Source organism: Colletotrichum godetiae (genome assembly GCF_030913485.1).
Source record: "Colletotrichum godetiae strain CBS 193.32 chromosome Unknown BDP55scaffold_57, whole genome shotgun sequence".
NCBI classification, from domain to species: Eukaryota; Fungi; Ascomycota; class Sordariomycetes; order Glomerellales; family Glomerellaceae; genus Colletotrichum; species Colletotrichum godetiae.
Window position 1 is genome coordinate 26,487 of NW_026851305.1, and position 17,756 is coordinate 44,242.

Here is a 17,756-nt window from a genome sequence, read left to right on the forward strand (position 1 = left end):
AAACTCGCCAAACATCGGTAGTTGGAGGTCCCAATAATTTCCAGCTGTGCGGTTCACGTCACACACACCTACCATGGTCCGTGGATGAGCTGAAGAGAGGCGATCCCAGCGTGCGGAAGAAGTTTCTGAGTCTGTGAAATGGGCCTCGTGATCAAAGATGCAGCCATGTGCGCACCAGTGCATGGAACATGGGTGGGCAGATTTTGATGAGAATTCGCCCCTTCAGTGTCGCGTTGCTACCATCGCCAAATGGCAAATACCTCACTGACGACATCGGTGGCCAGTCGAAATGGGCCTCGCAGCTCAGGCTGTGACTTTGATGGTTTTGTCTGGGTGCCACTCAGATGGAGACCAACACCGAAAATTTCCTCCTGTTCCTCATGGGGGGGATCCGACGTTGATTCGGCACAGCGAATTCATATGGAGACGACGGCATGGCAAAGCGCCGTGTGTTGCTTTCTTTCGACCCCGGGGCTTTGGAGAGAAACAAACTGCTGCGGGACCCAGGACCCGACATGCGCATGCTCCATCTCCATTCTCCATCTCAGTCTCCATCTTCATCTTGGACAAGGACCAGGGATGGATGTCAAAGTTGGAGAGAGCGCACCGCCACGAAAGAATGATGTCATGTCGTGCTTGACGAAAGCCAAACAGAAGAAGAAAAAACTGTCTTCACTGGGTCTCTATTTTCACCAAAGTACCTTCGAAAAAGCGACGTCGGCTCCACAGACAACATTCCACGATGCCACAAGCTCCATCCCCTCAGAAGGCTCCAATGAACAGTCGAGTTAGCCCTCACATCTTAAGTCAACTCTCCGCAATGTAGCGTCTTTGAGAGTTGCGGTGTGGAAACCTCTGCGCCGCACACTTGATTCGTGGCACCGGTAGAAGCCAGCGTTGCGATAGTGCAATGGAACTTGCATCAACAGTCGTTGCACAGAGAGTTGAAACAGACCCCGACAACACACGATCCGTGGTTCTCTGTGCCGCTGATATAGTTGCGCGGGACGTGTTCGAAACTCGTAACCCTGCCACCTGGTAGGCCGCACCCTCATCAGACCAGCTTCCGAAAATGGGAGAGTGTCGAACTTCTCTCAATGCAGGCACATTTATGCCGTCCAAATGGGGATGCTGAGATACCACGAACCACGTCATTCCCTCGAAAACGGGGCCCCCGTCTTCACTCTGTTCGGCCTAACGATGCATCGAAGTACGACTACAGGGGAGGCCAGTCTCAGCGCCTCGTTCTTCCCGGGACGTCGCACGAATTTGATGTGGCGTTGACCGACGGAAACTGCTGGGCCTGGAGAGTCTGCCTGAGCAGCAGCAATCACCAAGTTCTGCCCACTATGAAGTACGGACACAAAACATTGTTCTCTGATCAGTTGAACATGGCCGGATAATTCACCGAGTGGATACGGACAAGGTGTTACCAGGCGAGATGGCAGAGTACTTTGTCAATGGGTAGCCGGCTCCAGCAAGAGCTCCCTGAGCTCTACCCCGGGATCTTGAGCTTGACCATGGATACCATGTCCAACCCAAATGCGAGCCCGCACTCAGCACTCAGGAGTCAGGAGGTGACTGCAAAGATGCCGGCCCGGAGACGGCTACTACAACGGCATGATGAATATCTATCAAATGTCATGCCTGGTTGGCATTTGACGTCCATATCGCGCTACTAAACAGTGCACGGAGCGGGCAGCATGCCGTGAGGCAATGCCCGCAGATATGGCGCCGAAGCCAGCTACCATCGGCCTCGCACGATGTTATTGCGAGCCACAAATCTCGCCAAGCTTTGGAAATGCAACGCTTCGGACAGGCTTGGGTGGGCGGCCGTGGTACGGATAGAGAGCTTGGGATCATGGCCTTTATGAGCGCGTCAAAGTGGGAGGGTTGCCATGCATATTTGCGGGGCCCTTGCACATGTGGCTTCGGAGCACGCACTCTTGGGGCAAGAGGATTTCAGCAGACCCCAGGGCGTTTTGTAGCGCGTGGCATAACCTCACGACCGCTCATTGCTCAATGTCCGCATGAGATTATGACAACTGATGGTGTGCATCCCAATCTGGGCACATGGTTGAAGCCATCTTGGGCCATCCCGCGCAACGGCCCTGGGGTACAGGAGACTAACTACGAGACCACGGAGCCCTACCCAGCGATTGAAACCAACCGCCGGTTGCTTGCTAGTATGGTTTCTTCAGGGTCCTCGCATTCATGGTCAAAGCAGGGGGATCAAGTGCCCGAGTCTAGTTGACCGTTGATCGGCGATTTAAGAAAAATCAACAATTTCTTTCATGCTTCTATGCATTCAGCGCCAACATTACCAGGTATTTGGTTGAGGGTCGCGGCAGCCGCAGTGGAGGTGTGGGTGCACGCTGATGCTACATGGGCAAAGGTACGGAATCAATTCATCTCAGAGTTGCCGGCAAGCTCCACGGACTTATTCTTCATCGAGATTGCTTCGTGGCTTACCTCACGGTCAGCGTAAGGTAGGATAGGATCTCGTACCTTACCACTCTGCCGTGGCCCGTAACTTCAATAGCTTGCCGAACCCTAAAGTCCCCGATTCGCAGAACGGCGAGAGCCGCTCAGACTGGCTATGACGGAGATTCGACAATATCGCCCGCCGTTAAGTGCCAATAAACCTGTCAAACTACGCTCCGACTGTAGCACACGAGTCAGACGCAGTGTATATGAACCAGAGAAGACATCTTGATGGGTTTCTCAGTCACCAAACAGAGGGGCTACATAATAGTCGCAGGCCCTGACCCGCCCTGGCCCATCATCCTGGAGCTTAATTCCAATCTTACCACATGCAACGTTAGGCAGTAGGACACCTTCGGGGCTTGATCCCGCAGCTGGGGGAGTGCCATATGGTCGTAATTCAGTCAGTGGAGACGCAAGGTTGCTGTCCGACGCGCCGGTGATGAGAAGCTTTCGTCAATATGCGTCAGGGCAATGTCTCGTAGCCGAGCCGGTTGAGTTCGCCTGCTTGGGTTGAGGTCCACCTCACGTTGCACTCGGAGACCCGGGGCACCAACATGCGCTTTGCCGGACATGGGAACAAGGCCTCAAGGGACCGTTGTCATCCACCCCGGAACGTGCCCTTCTCTCGGGACTAGGAAATGACGAAGCTTAGGGTTAACTTTGTAAGCGCCAGTTGACGAGGGTAGCCAGGCGGAGGTTGCAACACTAACGGCGGCAAAAACAAAGTCGTGCTGTGGGCAACGCGCAGGTACAATTTTGTTTCCTCACTTACACCGCGAATGGATATGCAAGCCTCACCCTCCGAAGGGGCCACAGGAACACAAAAAAAGAAGCGAGCTACAACTGCAGCGGCATGTGATAAAGCCGAGTCCTACGATAGCGACAGATATACTCATCATGTTGTTGCGGATGAATGGCAGACGTGCTGTTAGAGCTAATCTCACATCCAGCAACTTGACTAGGGTCCCGACAGTGGAGGTGGCTCTCTGCCGTTGCGTTGCCCACTGACTTAGTGGTCCGGCACGGCACTCACAGACGCTGACGCTGTGGCATCGGAGAGCATCCCGCGTGCGCCCTGTGGTCGGCCGGGATCAGGGTGCAGATGGTGGATTTGCCCTAGGGATGCCTTTTAAGGGTCTCCACGGACGCCGCCGGGATGCAGCGATTATTGACGGTGACGGTTGCCCAAGAGAGAAAGTTTGGTGTCGATCATGAGGTCATTGTCGATGAGAGGGGATGAAATTGTTGGAGGAGAGAAAACTCTTCGATGGACCCTTCCATGGCGTGGGTCTTGCGGGGGCACACGGGGGGGGGGGCGGACAGCGTGTGTTGCGGTGTTTGGGGGCACAAAACATATGGCAGATGGTCCCTGACTCCGATGCCATGATCAGGGTTGGACCGAACAAGGTTTGTGTTGGGCTTGGGAATTGAGGAAGGCGGGAAGAGAGGGGAATCGGGGGGGGGCAGAAAGCGACGATGATCATTTCTCGACGAGGTAGGTTTCTCGATGGGTGGAAATCAGTCAATGGAACCCTTGATCGCGCCCCCCCCCCTGAGAAAATCATTGGAATATATATATTTATAGAGGGCTGAGCCACGATAGAGGCAACTTGGGGAAGTATTGGAGGGGAGACACTGACGTTATTCGCGTACGATTCTTGCAGACGTTAGACATGGGGATAAGACTGGCGTGTCTGGATACATGAAGCAGAAGCAGAAAAAGGGGGTAGCGGGATGTGTTTGGTGTGTGGGAAGAGGCGTGAATAGGAACTACACACCCCCCGATCCCCCGAGACGCATGTCCGACGTCGAGGATTCAGACGTCCAGGAGTCGATAGAGAGAGTCGGCATTAGGCAAAGAGGGCCGTGAAGCCCGGGCTCCTAGCCTCCGGTCGACCACGGGACTTTGCCACGCGTTGATCTCTCGTGTTCGGCCGGAATACCGGGGGGCCACTTTCTCACCACGAAGTAACCGCCGGGAGAGGAGATGTTTTTCTTGACGATAATGAATATACGGCGGTGCTTATTGGGTGGGGCGGGGGTTCACTTTTTGTTGCTTTGTCGATGAAGCTTGATTCGGAGGGGGGCCTTGCGGCGGCGGCACTTCCTCTTCGACTGGCATTGCTGGGTGGTATTTTTCTTTCCCTTATTCCCTCCTTCTCTCTGCCCACCGCATGCGATGCAACCCTTCAGGTGAACCTGTCAGTTGGAATGCTTGGATTGGAAAAAAACGGTCAGAATGCAGATCTTCCAAGATTCCCATGGCGCCAGAGACCCTGAAGTTGGCAGATGGAGGGGGATTATGCTCGTTAGAGCCCTTTGAGGAGGTGCAGGATGAAGCTATACGAAGTCAAAATCAGGGTCAACTTCCATCGGAGCCCCGGGTTGGTGGGTGGTTGGTGGTTCGGTGAGCCAAATGCCGAATGCAGGTACGGGCCACGGTTTCTCTCTTCTGCACCGCTGCGGATATCCCTGACATACACCGCTTTTGACTGGAGTGGAACATTGTTGCATTTCTTTTTGCGGCTTGACACCATTTTGATATTGGATTTTTTGAAGGGAGGGGGGGGTCCGTCCGGGAGTGGTGATGTTCGGAGGACCGGGGGGTTGGGTTTGATTCGGGCCTTGGAGGCGGCGAAACTTTTGAAGGCATTCACGCATTCACGAGCATCGTGATATTTTTCTTCTTACTCTTCGCGACGATCAGATGCATGAAGGGTAGCATGTAAGACGGGGAACGAACGGCGGCCCCCCCTCCCTTCTCCTCTTCTCGAAGCCCTTGACTCTCCCATGTTCCTTGATGACCCTCGAGTCGAGGAGATTTTCGGTGGAAATTGAAACTCGATGAGGAGTCTGATACCGAGATACCATCGGTACACACGCCGTTGAGGTATCCTTTCCATCAGACCCCCATTCCCAATTTCCATTTTCACCCCCCTGTTCCCATTCTTACTACAATTCAACTTACCGAGAGATGAGGTTGGTGATAAGAGTATGAGACGAATCGACGATCCCAAGCGGACGTACACCCCCCCCCCCTCTCGGTCCCCACCTCTTCCCTTCACTCCTGATGTAACCTCCTCCTCCTCCTCCTCCTCCTCCTCCTCCTCCTCCTCCTCCTCCTGCTGCTGTTCCTGTTAGCCTCCTCCTTCCCCTTCCAGAGGACCCTCCAAGAGACCCTCCAGGTTCCGAGCTCCCCCCCCCCCCCCCCCCCCTGGAATCGCGCTTTGGACCACCTAGCACCAACTAACCCAAGCAACGACGAGCCTTGTCTTGCCTTGGAGGTGAGTCCCTGGCAGGACCCTGAGATGGCCTGAGATGAGGGGTTCTTGAAGATCTGCAGCAACAGTAGCAGTAGCAGTGGCCAGTACGGAGTAGTAGTAGCCGCAGCAATAGTAAAGGCGGAGAACGGCGGCGGGCGGACGGGCGGGTGAGCAGGCGGATGAGAGAGGCGAAGGTAATATCAAAGTGTTCAATATCGGAAGCTGACTTTGTTCAGGTTCCGGTGAACCGTCGGGGGGGGGGGCATCATGGATGAGTATCAGGGCACGCTCAGGGGAAAGTGTTTTTCGGCGGGAATGAGGGGGGCCAGGGTGAAGATTGATTCACAGCCTCCTTGGGTATAGGAACTAGGAGATGGGGGAAAGGACGAGCGTTGAATAAGGTGTAGGTGAGTTTTTTTGGTCTCGTGATGGCTTCATGAGATGAAGGGGGGTCACGGGATACGAGGTGGACGTACGCTTGGGTGCTGCGGGCCCTGTGGGCTTGGAGATATGCGGCTCTACTGCGTGTTGTATGCAGGGTGGGATTTGGGTTCTCGTGACTGGTTGTGTTGCGCTTGTGATGTCCTTCACGTAGTAGAGGATTTGTTCACTTGTGGTGTCTTTTGCTGCAGACTTGCGTCTGCCTCCGTGGTTGCTTTGCTTACGTTACCTCTGATGTTTGAAGTTGAAGTTGATCTGAGGTTGGCTTGCAGAATCCAGGTTTGGGTTGTCAGTCAGGTAGTGTGGACTCTAGCTCTGTGACTGGACTCAAGTCAGTGCGGGTGGGAGAAGGCTGAAGAGCTGAAGAAGCGCAACTCGTTGAGTGATACGCTATGGTTGGGATGAGGCTTGGGTAGAATCGTATGCTGCTTTCGCTTTACTCCCTTTTTGGATTTGGGGAATGTCCCTGTCATGGGATTGAGAAGAATTGGATACTAACTATCTGTTCGCTATTTAACCCTTGTTATTGAGATTCGTGTGACTTCTTGTCGAATATACCCTATTGTATGAATTGACGGTGTTTTGAGAAGTCGTTCAACGGTTTGCGAGATATCATTCGTTCTCCAGCATGTAGTGGTGTTTGGAAGGAAGTAGTTGACGGATATCCCAACTTCACTTGGGACAGTAAAGGTATGTTGTACACAAGTACGGAGTAATCACAGTGCCTTTCTTACCTTCATCGCGCATATTGCGAGTAAGTGTACAAAGCAGATGATGCCGCCGCAGCCTCTCATTCCTCCCATGTGCTCGAGCTTGTTTCCTCGTCCTTTTAAGCTAGTTACCCCTCCCCTCTCACCATGGAAGCAGACGTGTTTGAAGGGGTTAGGCTTGAGTCAAGACAAGGCAGAGAGCGAGACAGTGAGGGAAGCTTGTGATGGCGGCTGGATTAGACATGTGGGCGGATGATTGGTCGATATCCGGCCCTGGCGTTGCGAGGCTGCTTTGCTGTCTGCGGCGGTCCGGACACGGCCTATGGTGATGGATGGATGGGAGCGTTATTACATGCATGGCTTGCCTTACGTGGTAGAACGGTAAGAGTGAGTATAGCCATGATGACTCCAGTTTCTCCTGAAGCTAGAGAGCCGATTCTACCATTCTCTCTGCATGCTTCTCGGTGCTAGATAAAACATCATCGAGAGCTCCGTTGTTCTCGAGCTGTTGCTAAAAGTCAGAGGTGCGAGGCCCCTTCGTTTCTGATGTAGCATCAGAGCGGGGAGGAAGTGTCTTATCGCAGCTCTTATCTGACTCTTTTCTAAGGGCTTCTGACAGTTGTTCTGGAAGGAGAAAGGACGGTCGGTGCGTTATCAGAGACTTTAAACAGTGCTATCACTTATCGGCCAGAGCTGTTGTACTCGTGATTACTTGGTCTCATGACCCATCACGTCACCTATCGCACTGTAGATGCAGGTACTGCCCCTAAGGCACACGCTGGACTGAGCTGCACCTACTGGCTGCTTGGCGCTGTCCCTCGGTGCCATCCTCCCGCTCCTTTCGTCAGGTTGCGGGTTTAGCGCTCTCTGTGCGGCGTCACCACCTGCCCTTGCCGCTCCGATACATGGAGCTCTGCTGCTGGCGGCGGCTGCTATTGCTTGATCGATGCTTGCTGATGCTGCTGATGCTGCTGATGCCGCTGATGCTGCTGTTCATGCCTTTTGGGTGCCGTGCATGCCATTTTTACGTACCTTTCTGGGGCCTGCAGTTTCGCCTTCATCTCTCTCTTCATCCTCTTTTATCCACCGCCATTTCCAAATTCTTTGTTTATTTGCTGGAGGAGAAAGAGAGAGAGGAGAGAGAGAACATTGCCCCCGAATCGAACAAACCTTCGTCTCTATCTACTCCGTTCCGCGTCTGGGTTGCACCTTTTCTTTTTTTCCGTGCTCGTCTTGCCGATTCGCTACCCATCTCCGATACGGCAACGTCCACAGTATTTCATACTATCCAGACCACCTACCCACTATCGCCTCTCAATATATTCCCAATAGACGCGAAAAGGAAGGGTTCGATTCCATCTGCAGAGTCTCATCTTCCATCGCATACGTATCTGTACACTGCGGCGCGCTGCGCACGAGTCGGACGACTGAAACGAAACAGACACGCGCGCTCACGCTTTGGAACCACCTCGCCTACGAATACCTTACCTGTCCAAACAAACGTACCCGCAACAACGGCTATCGCATCGCACCAGCGGTAGCATCTTTTCACTTCGACCCGGAGTCGAGCAACTCAAAGGAAAACCTTACCCTGCCATCTATAAACCACCTCTGGATCTCGACTGCAACCGCCAGATCTCTTGGGACTGCTACCTTACGTTGTAGTGTGGGTGTGCTTGTCTCTCACTGTTCGGTTTCTCTTTTTTGGCCGTTCCCATCTCGGCTTCGCAACCCCGCCAGCCGTTCTCGGCACCCCACCTTATCGCAGCCAAAGCCGCTATTTTTCGCCTGGGCGATTTCTTGGTGAACAGTACCTTTTACGCAGTACGCCGGCCGCCAAGCAGCAGTTAACCCAAAGGCGGAAAAAAGGGAAGCGTCGTCATCGGTTCCCAAACTCTCTCTCGCTCCTCCGAAAACCCACCGACCGGCGCGGGCTTGTTTGAACCTCTCGCCCATCCTCCACAACCAACCCAACCAACCAGCCCCTTGTCTCCGATCTCGAGACTGCAACCATGGCTGCTGCAGTTGCGCACGATACGCCTGAGGAGCCTCAGAGCGATGGCTCGAAGCTCAAGACCTTTATTGGCATTCTGAAGAAGTGAGTCTGTCCCGTGGTGGTTGGCGTCGTCTGGCAGTTTTTCCTGCATGCGCAGTGCTTTGGAAATGAGGAGGCGAGTTTCTCTGCCTCGCGGGCGGGGTGTGGTGCGTTGGCTGATGGGCGACGATCCCTGGAGGGGTAAACCTGCGGTCGTCACCTCATCAGACCCCCAAAGCTCCAGAGCCAGACGGACGAGACTCATCAGGAAATTGGAATTCAAGCTGACGGCCTCTTACTTTCAGGTTTATTGGTGTCGCCGACCTTGCTGCCGTCCGCTTCTCTCTTCCGTCCCAACTCCTCGAGCCGACACCGAATCTCGAATACTGGAATTACCTCGATGCGCCCAACGCCTTTGTTGCTATTGGTACCGCGGACGAGCCCCTCGATCGTATGCTCGAGGTCTGCCGGTTCTGGTTCACAAAGGATCTGAAGTACGTCAAGGGAAAGCCTTGCAAACCATACAACTCGTGTTTGGGAGAGTTCTTTAGGGTGAGTTGCTGCCGTTCCTTTCGCCGCGCAACATGCGCCTGTCATGGTTTGTGACGCTGATCGTGAGGATGTGACTAGTGTAATTGGGAAACCGAAGATAATGCTCCCAAGATCAACACGACGGCCCTCGGCAGCGGCGCGGCCAGCAGCTCGTCAAGCTTCAAGTCGGCCAAGGCAGACAAGAACGCCTCGGCCGTTTCCCTCTCCGTTCCTCAACACGGCAACACGACGGCCGAGAACAAGCCTCTCCGCATCTCATACCTAACCGAGCAGACCTCCCATCACCCGCCTGTAAGCGCGTTCCACATCAGCTGTCCCGAGCGGGGCCTCTCTGCTCGCGGCTTCGACCAGATCACGGCAAAATTCACGGGTACTAGTGTTCGCGTGTTGCCTGGTGAGCACAACCTCGGTATCTTTGTCACACTCGAAAAGCGCGGCGGCGAGACGTATCGCCTCACTCACCCCGCGGCGCATCTCGGTGGCATCCTCAGGGGAAGCTTGAGCGTCAGCGTCAGTGAGATGGCGTACATTACGTGCCCGGAGACCAAGCTCAAGACGATTCTGCACTACATTGAAGCTGGGTGGCTCGGCCGATCTACGAACCGCGTCGAGGGCATCATCTTCAAGTACGATCCCGAGAACGATAACAAGGTCAACATCAAGGATGTTCCGGAGGCCGATATTGTCGCCCGCCTCAGCGGTCCGTGGCGCGAGAAGATTGAGTTTACCCTCGGCCCTAAGCCAGTGGTATGTACCCTCCCCGTCTCCCTTCACCCCCATCTGTCGCATGAATACTGACCACAATATACAGAACTCTCATCCTGTCGAAGCCCGCTACACAATCATCGATCTCGCACCCCTCAATGTCGCACCCAAGGTGCTGCCCCCGAAGGAGAAGCAGCTCGAGAACGAATCCCTGACTATGTGGGGTGGCGTCACCGAAGCTATCCACGCGAAGCAGTTCTCCAAGGCGACGCAGGTCAAGGTCGAGCTCGAGGAGCGGCAGCGAGAGCTGGCGCGTGAGCGCGAGCGCACGGGTGAGGTCTTCAAGCCCGCCTTCTTCGAGCAGGTAACGGACACGGGTGGCAAGCCCGAGTTGACGGATAAGGGAAAAGAGGTGCTCGCGAGAGCGCAGAAGGGGGAGTGGGACATGAGCGATATCATTGTTGTAGAAGCTCCGGCTGCGGCTGCGGCTGCGGCTGAGACTCCAGCTGTGGAGAGCAAGTAAATGCCAGTGCTGGGGGGGGGAAATTAATTGGATTAGAAGTCATACTGAGCGCCTGGGAGCTGCATCCGGCCATCCCTCCTTTTCTTTTTTTTTTTCTTTTTTTTTTGTTGGAAACTCTTCTTCTCTCTCTCTTTCTCGGGTTGCTTTGGATTTGTTGACCTCTCGATCTTTTCCTTAACGGCCGATGGCATGACTTGTCCAACTCGGTCCCCAGTTTCGAAGGATGCATCGTTCAGTTTGCTTTTACAGGTTCTCTTGCTCGGGGTGTTATTTTCCCTGTTTATTCATCATCCCTCGCTTGAAGAATTCTTGCACAGACAATGAGGGCGGGAGGTTTTTGCGTTGCATGATGTGTGGGAGGGGAAGAGAAGAGGGAGATTTCTTTGCATTGTTCGCTTCTGTGGGACATTGCACTCATACACACACAGACACACACACACAAGCCTTTCTATGGAAGGTCGGCGTTGGGATTTTAGATGGTATTCTTGCTTGAGGTTTATAGTAATACACTTCATCAACACTTGATCTAGTATGAATGCGACTTGGGAGGATGAGTGACTAGCCTGGAGGACATGTGATATGTTTGCGTGTGTAGCTGTGAGAGGACTGGGCTTGAGAGGAATGCGGGTTTTGAAGTCGATCTGAACAGGAGGGGCGACAAGATTCGAAGGGGGAGAAGAAAAAGGTAATCCTTGAGATGGGCAGTCTCAACTCAGCCAAGCGCTACTGCTTCCCTTGTTTTCTGTAAGAAACTCTGCCAATATTTCACTCGAAGAAGAGGGGAAGAAAGCTTGTGGGAGTTGGTGTTGGGACGGCATGTTCGCTTTCGGATGACGGAGGTGACGCAGAGCGTTTTGATGTGGTACCGGGCGCCGAGCCGAGTTTTGGGTTCGGCTCCGTGCGGTTCGGCCCCGCTTTCGGGAAGGGGGGGGGGGATTCGGGGGTTTGGGGACGTCTTGGTGGTGGCACTCGACGCCGCACAAGCACGTATTGCAATTCCCTGGTGGCTTTCAAGCTGTAAAATCTTTGGTCAAAGGATTTTGTCTGTATTTTCGTGATGAGAATGGCAGTGTACACCTAATAATTGATGAGGTACTCATCTCATACACTCTCAAGGACCTACTGATAAGGAGGGCGTACCAGCATTAAAGATCTCTGATGAAGGATAATGGACAATGATGCAAGTAAAATATCTTTGTCTCTTGGTCAACGATTATCGACTTGAATCTCAAGGCGGCAGGGACAATCACTTTGTTTCCCTGGGTTACAAAGACCAAGCTCGTTGATTGTAACCGTGAAAGGGGGCTTGAGGTAAAAATGACACGTAAAGTTGGAAGAAGCTTCACAACTAACCTACTACACTACAGATCTCTACAACAGCAGCAGCAAACTCTCAAGTACTAATATAGATCGTCCTTTTTCTACAGTCCCGGCTCATAGCACTCCTCAGGACTGGCTCCCGAGCTCACTTCACCTTTGTATCAGCATTAACTTCACCTTTCGACTTCACCTACCAAAATCCAATTCCTCAACACAAACTTCACATTCACTGGTCCGGACTGACTTCATTGCCTGTAGCAACCAATTCGCAAGCATTCCCAACCACACCTCTCTCCAGTCTAAGTTTCTCTTTCCTACTTCTCTACTCAACTCAGCTACCAACAACCAGCTAACTCTCCCAACCATGGCTGATCAGTCCCAGAACCAGCCCACCACCGAAGCAAGCGCCTCAAGAGTCGTCGTCCCCCTGGAACTATTCCTCGAGATCGCAGACCGCTACGTCGAATCCGCCTACGCCGAAGCAGAAACCGAAGCGCCCTCGACATGGCACGTCGAAGGATGCCCAGACGCCCTGGATTCAATCTACATCACCGACAACCACGCCTTCGACTACGCCTCCCAGACGAAGCGCTGGCGCCTCGTCAGCGACCTCGCCAACCTCCGCAGCAAACACGTCTCGGACATCGTCGACAAGACCTTTTGTAAGTTTCCGCGCCACCACCATGTCCCGCGTCACCACCGCACCCCCGCGAACGCCGTAGACTGGTCCGCGAACGCCGCAAACTGGGCGCGCCCGAGAAAGCCCGGCAACATCGTGTTCAGCATTGACATTGATACCGATCTCCTACCCAGACACGCCTACGTCCTCCCCGAAATCGACATCTTCGTCCTTGACTTCAAGGCCGCGGATAGACATAATAACGCAGATGGCGAGAACCCTGAACCCCTCGAGACCGCAATCCTAACCCTCTCGTCGGAGTCTGCCGACGGACCAATGCGCATGATCCGTAACGTCAGCAGCAGCTTGTCAAACCTAATGACAGCATCCAGCAAGCAAATCCGCGCCCTCGCGGCCCTGCCCGAGCTGAGACGCGTGCAGACGTGGTGCGCGATCCAGAGCCCCGTGCAGCCTGACAAGCCGCTGCACGATCACCGGGCGATTCTGCCTGTTGACCCTGCTATCTTGCCTGACCTCGCTGCGGAGTTGGCGCTGAGCGATACGCGGCTTTTGTTGTTGTGGGAGCCGTTGTTTGATGCTGGGGTAGAGATTACGATCCAGCCGAGGTATGCTAAGCGTGGGGAGATTGAGCTCGTTCGTACGGATGGGGGGCTGCGGACGAGGTTTGTTGAGGAGGAGTGTAAGTGCTATCGGATTGAACTGGAATAGAGAGAACGGCAAAGCTTACTATATGGTAGGGTAAGTTCTTTGGAGTTGGCGGGAGTGTCCTCTCCGGCTTGGTACTGGAACCTTGTTCATGTTGGTATATGGTGGTAGGTGGGAAGCGTCGGGATGGAAGAAGCTAGACTGCCTTGCCTTTTGATGTTCTTTGATACCCCAATTTGAATTCAGTTGCTCGCGAAGTCAAAGTCTGACATGCGAGGAGTGGTGTCTCTCCATACCAAGTGTCAAACGGGCCTACGTTGACGATGCGATAAGCGCCTTGCACCCTCTTCATACCGCCTCGTTTCGCGAGAATGCTGGCCGAGGCAGCCAGTTCTATACACTATAGAATTGGAGAGGCTAAGTGTGTCTACTCATCGAGTCACGTCCCTAAGATCACTGTACCAGATAGTAGGCAACACGCACTTGAGACACTCGACCAAGGTAGTTATGGACGGCCATTAGGATCTACGTACTCTCTATGTGTCGATGTAGCTGCAAGTATTCTATGGTAACGATGAACCAATTTCACACCTCGGCCATACCCAATGTAGAGCGATCCTGCCTTTCAATGTTGGAGGTCGTCAGGGTGTCTCGGATTATGCTTTCTACTCTGCTTGTTCCAGCCCCGAAAATTCAATTCTCTGTCCCGAGGGAAGCGCCAGGAACTCATTGCTTGGCTCAAATCATGAGAACCCTGCTCGTAAAGTTCGACAGCGCCACGAATCCTACCTGGGTATTGCTATGTTGAACGACTAGAAACTTTCTTCCGTTTCATACCACTACAGCAGCTCACCTCACCTCCATCTCCGTCATGTCGCAACATAGACGCCGTCGGTACAGGCAATACTAATGTCTACTGCACAGCGTCGACTAAATCCAACGCCACATTACTAATCTCCTTCGTCATCATCTATAACGCCTCTGAAAGATAAACATCGACCCGCAGCCAGAGTCACACGAGGACTGTATTCACCATGCGCTGGTCCACCAAGTTTTGCAATATCTTGGAGCGTATAAAATTCGGAATCAGAGGCGCCACTCTCCCAACCGGCGTCCTTCCGTATGAAATATGGCTCGCAATTGTCGACGCCGTGATTAACGATTTGGAATCGACAGTCAAGCCATTATCTTGGGTTGTGGTCGGATTCGAGTCCGAGCAGGTGACAGATATGATTCGCTGCCGCATGCTCGACAAAGGCAAACACCCCTGGTCTCACAGAATCGAGCATTTCTTGATTGACGAAGCTAGGAACTGGGAAAGGGGCAGAACCAGGCTTCGGCATAATGCCATGGAATTCCTGCGTAACTTTACACTAGTCGACCACAGAACTCGAGAGATCATAAACAGACGGTTACCACGATGCACATATTTCCGGATAGATTGGCATGATCGCGGCAGGCCGTTGACGTGGCCTTCGTCCATACGGGTCGTCCCGAGCGTTGACCAGTTTGCTTACTGTGTCAAATATCCAATTCCGCATGATCATATGGTCAAGTGCAGGACTCTTTTTCGCCTTTTCGAATACGGCGGTTGCGTGGGACCTTTCTCCCATGTCCAATCCATAAGCCTCTGTGCGGTTCTGCTCAGGCCCGGCTTGGTGCAAAAGCTTAGGCACCACTTTCAGTACTTGCAAAAGATGCCGAACTTGGAAAACGTAGAATTCAGAGCAAAAGGACGGTACATGGAATCGGATAAGACCGCTACTTATACGGTAGAGGACAATCTTATTACCTTCTTGCCTGAGAACTTGGACATGGTCGATATTGTTTCACTGTGGAGGTCACTCAAAGACCGAGGGGTGAGGTTCACCGTGAGCCATTCCAAGCCTTTGATCGAGTTTACTTGAAATCACCTTCACACATTATCGCAAGATCCCCTTTGTAGAACGGGAAGGGATGTTGTTGGAGAAAAAGGGTCGGATAAGACGACAAGAGAACCGAGGTATGTATGTGAAGAAGACGTACCCGGACATATTGATAGCATGTGCTAATGAGCAACGCAGTACTTGTCTTCGCCTGAGTCTTGACAAGCTAGGCAACAACCGGAGCCAGCTATGGAGTCTTTGGCTCCAAATAAACAAGCTTGGCTGGCAATCTACAGGGACAAGCTAGTGAGGCGCAATTGCTCGGATTACCGATGGCGTTCGAAGCTGCCTGAGAAGTATGACACTCGATATTTTGGAAGTATGCTGTGTATGGACGGCAGTCAAATGACCAGCTGCCCACGCGTTTCGACGAACTAAACCTCGACCAAGGCTGTACTCAGTACGCCTCACTGGCCTACGTCAGACGCGCGGACTGGGCAGACAAGGGCAAAAAAGAGATTCCGGTCCAGCGAGATGATCAGTAGATTAATAAACTTGTTGATACGAGATCTGGGCGAAGCGACTCGACTCAGCCGCACTGGATGGATACCGCCGCCTGCAAAACCACCTGGGGATAAGCGGCTAGGTTCCCTTCTCCCTCTCGCGCGGCTGATTCAGCGTTTACGCGTCTCCTTGCCACTTCGCTTACTGAACTCTGAATTGAATGCAAGATTGTGATGTCCCGTGAGGTGACTGGCGGTGGAGTTATGCCTGACTCGCCGGGTCTATGAAGGCCCGAGGTGCGGAAAGGCCAGAGGCGGAAGTAAATTGTTAACATGAAAGCCGTAGAATGTTCATGAGCTGACGCACGGGAGAAGAAGGAGCTGGCTGAACTTGAGGCCTACATCCATGCATAAGAGGTTGCCATAGATAATAGGATCAGTAAACAATCCTATTCGTACTACGTACTCCGTTCTTCGAAGTAACATAAGGTGCTTGGACAGACGACGGTCGCTTCCGCACTGGCCAATTGGTCAGTCAACCGGGTTCATCGGGGAAAGCAGTCGAAGCGATGATGAGGACTGTGCGGATTGCAACAGGAACTCGTGACAGAGAAATGGAGACATTTCGAAGCGAACTTGGCGAAGAAGGCAGAGAGGGGCATAGTGACACCTTGGCTCAACTCTGTACCGGCGGGATGTAACCGGGGCGAGCTCAACCATGTTGATTTCGCAATCTCGGAGGCCCACTTGGACGATACCATAGAGAACGGCATATAGGGCCCTAACGGATATGGTGTAACTCAAATGAGAGATTTTCTGTGTAGCAAACTTATGCAACATACAGAGTCGTTTGCAGTGCCACGGTGCTTGCCAGTTAACTCTAAACAGCTCATGACGAAACGAGTTGAGAGATTTGTTAAAGTGGTCTGAGAACTACACGTGCGAGAGAGGGAGAGAGACATCAGATGAACTAGTGTAGGGAAAGGTCTAGGCCAATTTTTTTCTTTATTTTTTTTTTATTTTTTTTGCATGACACGAACCACATCCATTTCTCACGAGTCACCAGTACCAAGACGCCGGATCCAACGGCGCGGGAATGTGGGAACTCCCAGCCCCGGCCCATGCAAGCTTTGGTTTGCCGCCAAGTCCAAGCCTCGACGCCTGCCAAAGACCATCGATCGGCGGGATTGGCTGGAACCAAAGGAGCGGAAGGAAGGGAGGGAAGCAAGGAGCCACGGGCTTAAAGCAAAAGAGGCTCAAGGCCTCGAACGTGTCCGATGATCATCGATGCGGTCTACGGAATATAGGTGCTAGTTTACTACGGATAGTGGCAAAAGGGATTGTTTGTGTGCTTCTGGTGATGTGCCAGAGCGAAACGCCCCCCCCGACAAAGACTTTGTCTGGTTTTCCTTTACCCCTGAGTTGAAGCTTGTAGCCGAAGCTAGAGTTTGAAGTTGTTTAATGAGGGAACGAAAAAGCATTGTGCAATGTTTGATTGGCCATACCCCGCACCAGACTACCAACATGAGTTCTCGCCCAGAAACTGGGTTTGCCATCCATGACGCCTTTTCATCCCACTTGACGGGATGATCGAAGCATAATAAACAATGTCCGTTCGGCTGCAACTTCATTAATTAGACGAGAAGAGAGTGTCAGAGAAAGAAATGACAGGTGGGGTGCTCCGAAGTAGGCGAACCCAACCAAATAGGGTGTATCGTACTCTATACGGGCAGTTTCTCTCTCACTTTCTTCTGATCTGGCCCCCTCGGACACCGACTCCATAGGACGTTGAACGAGGCTGTAAGAAGAGAATTAGAGAGTACCGCGGTAAGGAGGGCTCTCAGACTTGTTGCTTGAGAAAAGTGACAAAGAGATTGAGACCTCATGAGGGAGTATCGAGCAGCCAAGGAGTCGAGGAAATGTCATCCCTGAGCAGATTTGGTTCTGGACCGCTGCCTGGACCACACGCTCGGCCCCACATGGGGTCCCTTCCATTTACCGGCAGCAGCTAAATCCACTGATGTGACATAATCTGGTAGGGCTACGTCCCAGAGAAATCCTTGGAGA

General features: G+C 52.9%; 3 protein-coding genes across 3 annotated transcripts; all 3 read left to right on the top strand.

Moving 5' to 3' along the window:
* Positions 1-9,245: 9,245 nt before the first annotated feature.
* Positions 9,246-10,716, top strand: BDP55DRAFT_562409 (oxysterol-binding family protein; the record flags this gene model as incomplete). The annotated part of the gene is made up of 3 exons (XM_060570152.1): positions 9,246-9,488; positions 9,567-10,235; positions 10,300-10,716. Coding segments are annotated over 3 exons (1,329 nt in total), but the record flags the coding sequence as incomplete, so codon positions are not given.
* A 1,684-nt stretch (positions 10,717-12,400) lies between these two features.
* BDP55DRAFT_733013 (uncharacterized protein) lies at positions 12,401-14,313 on the top strand (the record flags this gene model as incomplete). Its single annotated transcript, XM_060580017.1, has 2 exons — positions 12,401-13,355; positions 14,246-14,313. 2 exons carry the CDS (start codon positions 12,401-12,403, stop codon positions 14,311-14,313), a joined length of 1,023 nt encoding a protein of 340 aa, XP_060424454.1.
* On the top strand, positions 14,106-15,532 carry BDP55DRAFT_333707 (uncharacterized protein). The gene is made up of 2 exons (XM_060566865.1): positions 14,106-15,323; positions 15,385-15,532. Exon 1 carries the CDS (start codon positions 14,356-14,358, stop codon positions 15,226-15,228), a length of 873 nt encoding a protein of 290 aa, XP_060424455.1. The 5' UTR covers positions 14,106-14,355; the 3' UTR covers positions 15,229-15,323; positions 15,385-15,532.
* Positions 15,533-17,756: the final 2,224 nt, after the last annotated feature.

Coding starts and splice junctions, on each gene's coding strand:
- BDP55DRAFT_333707 (XM_060566865.1), top strand. CDS start 14,356: ATGCGCTGGTCCACCAAGTTTTGCAATATCTTGGAGCGTATAAAATTC.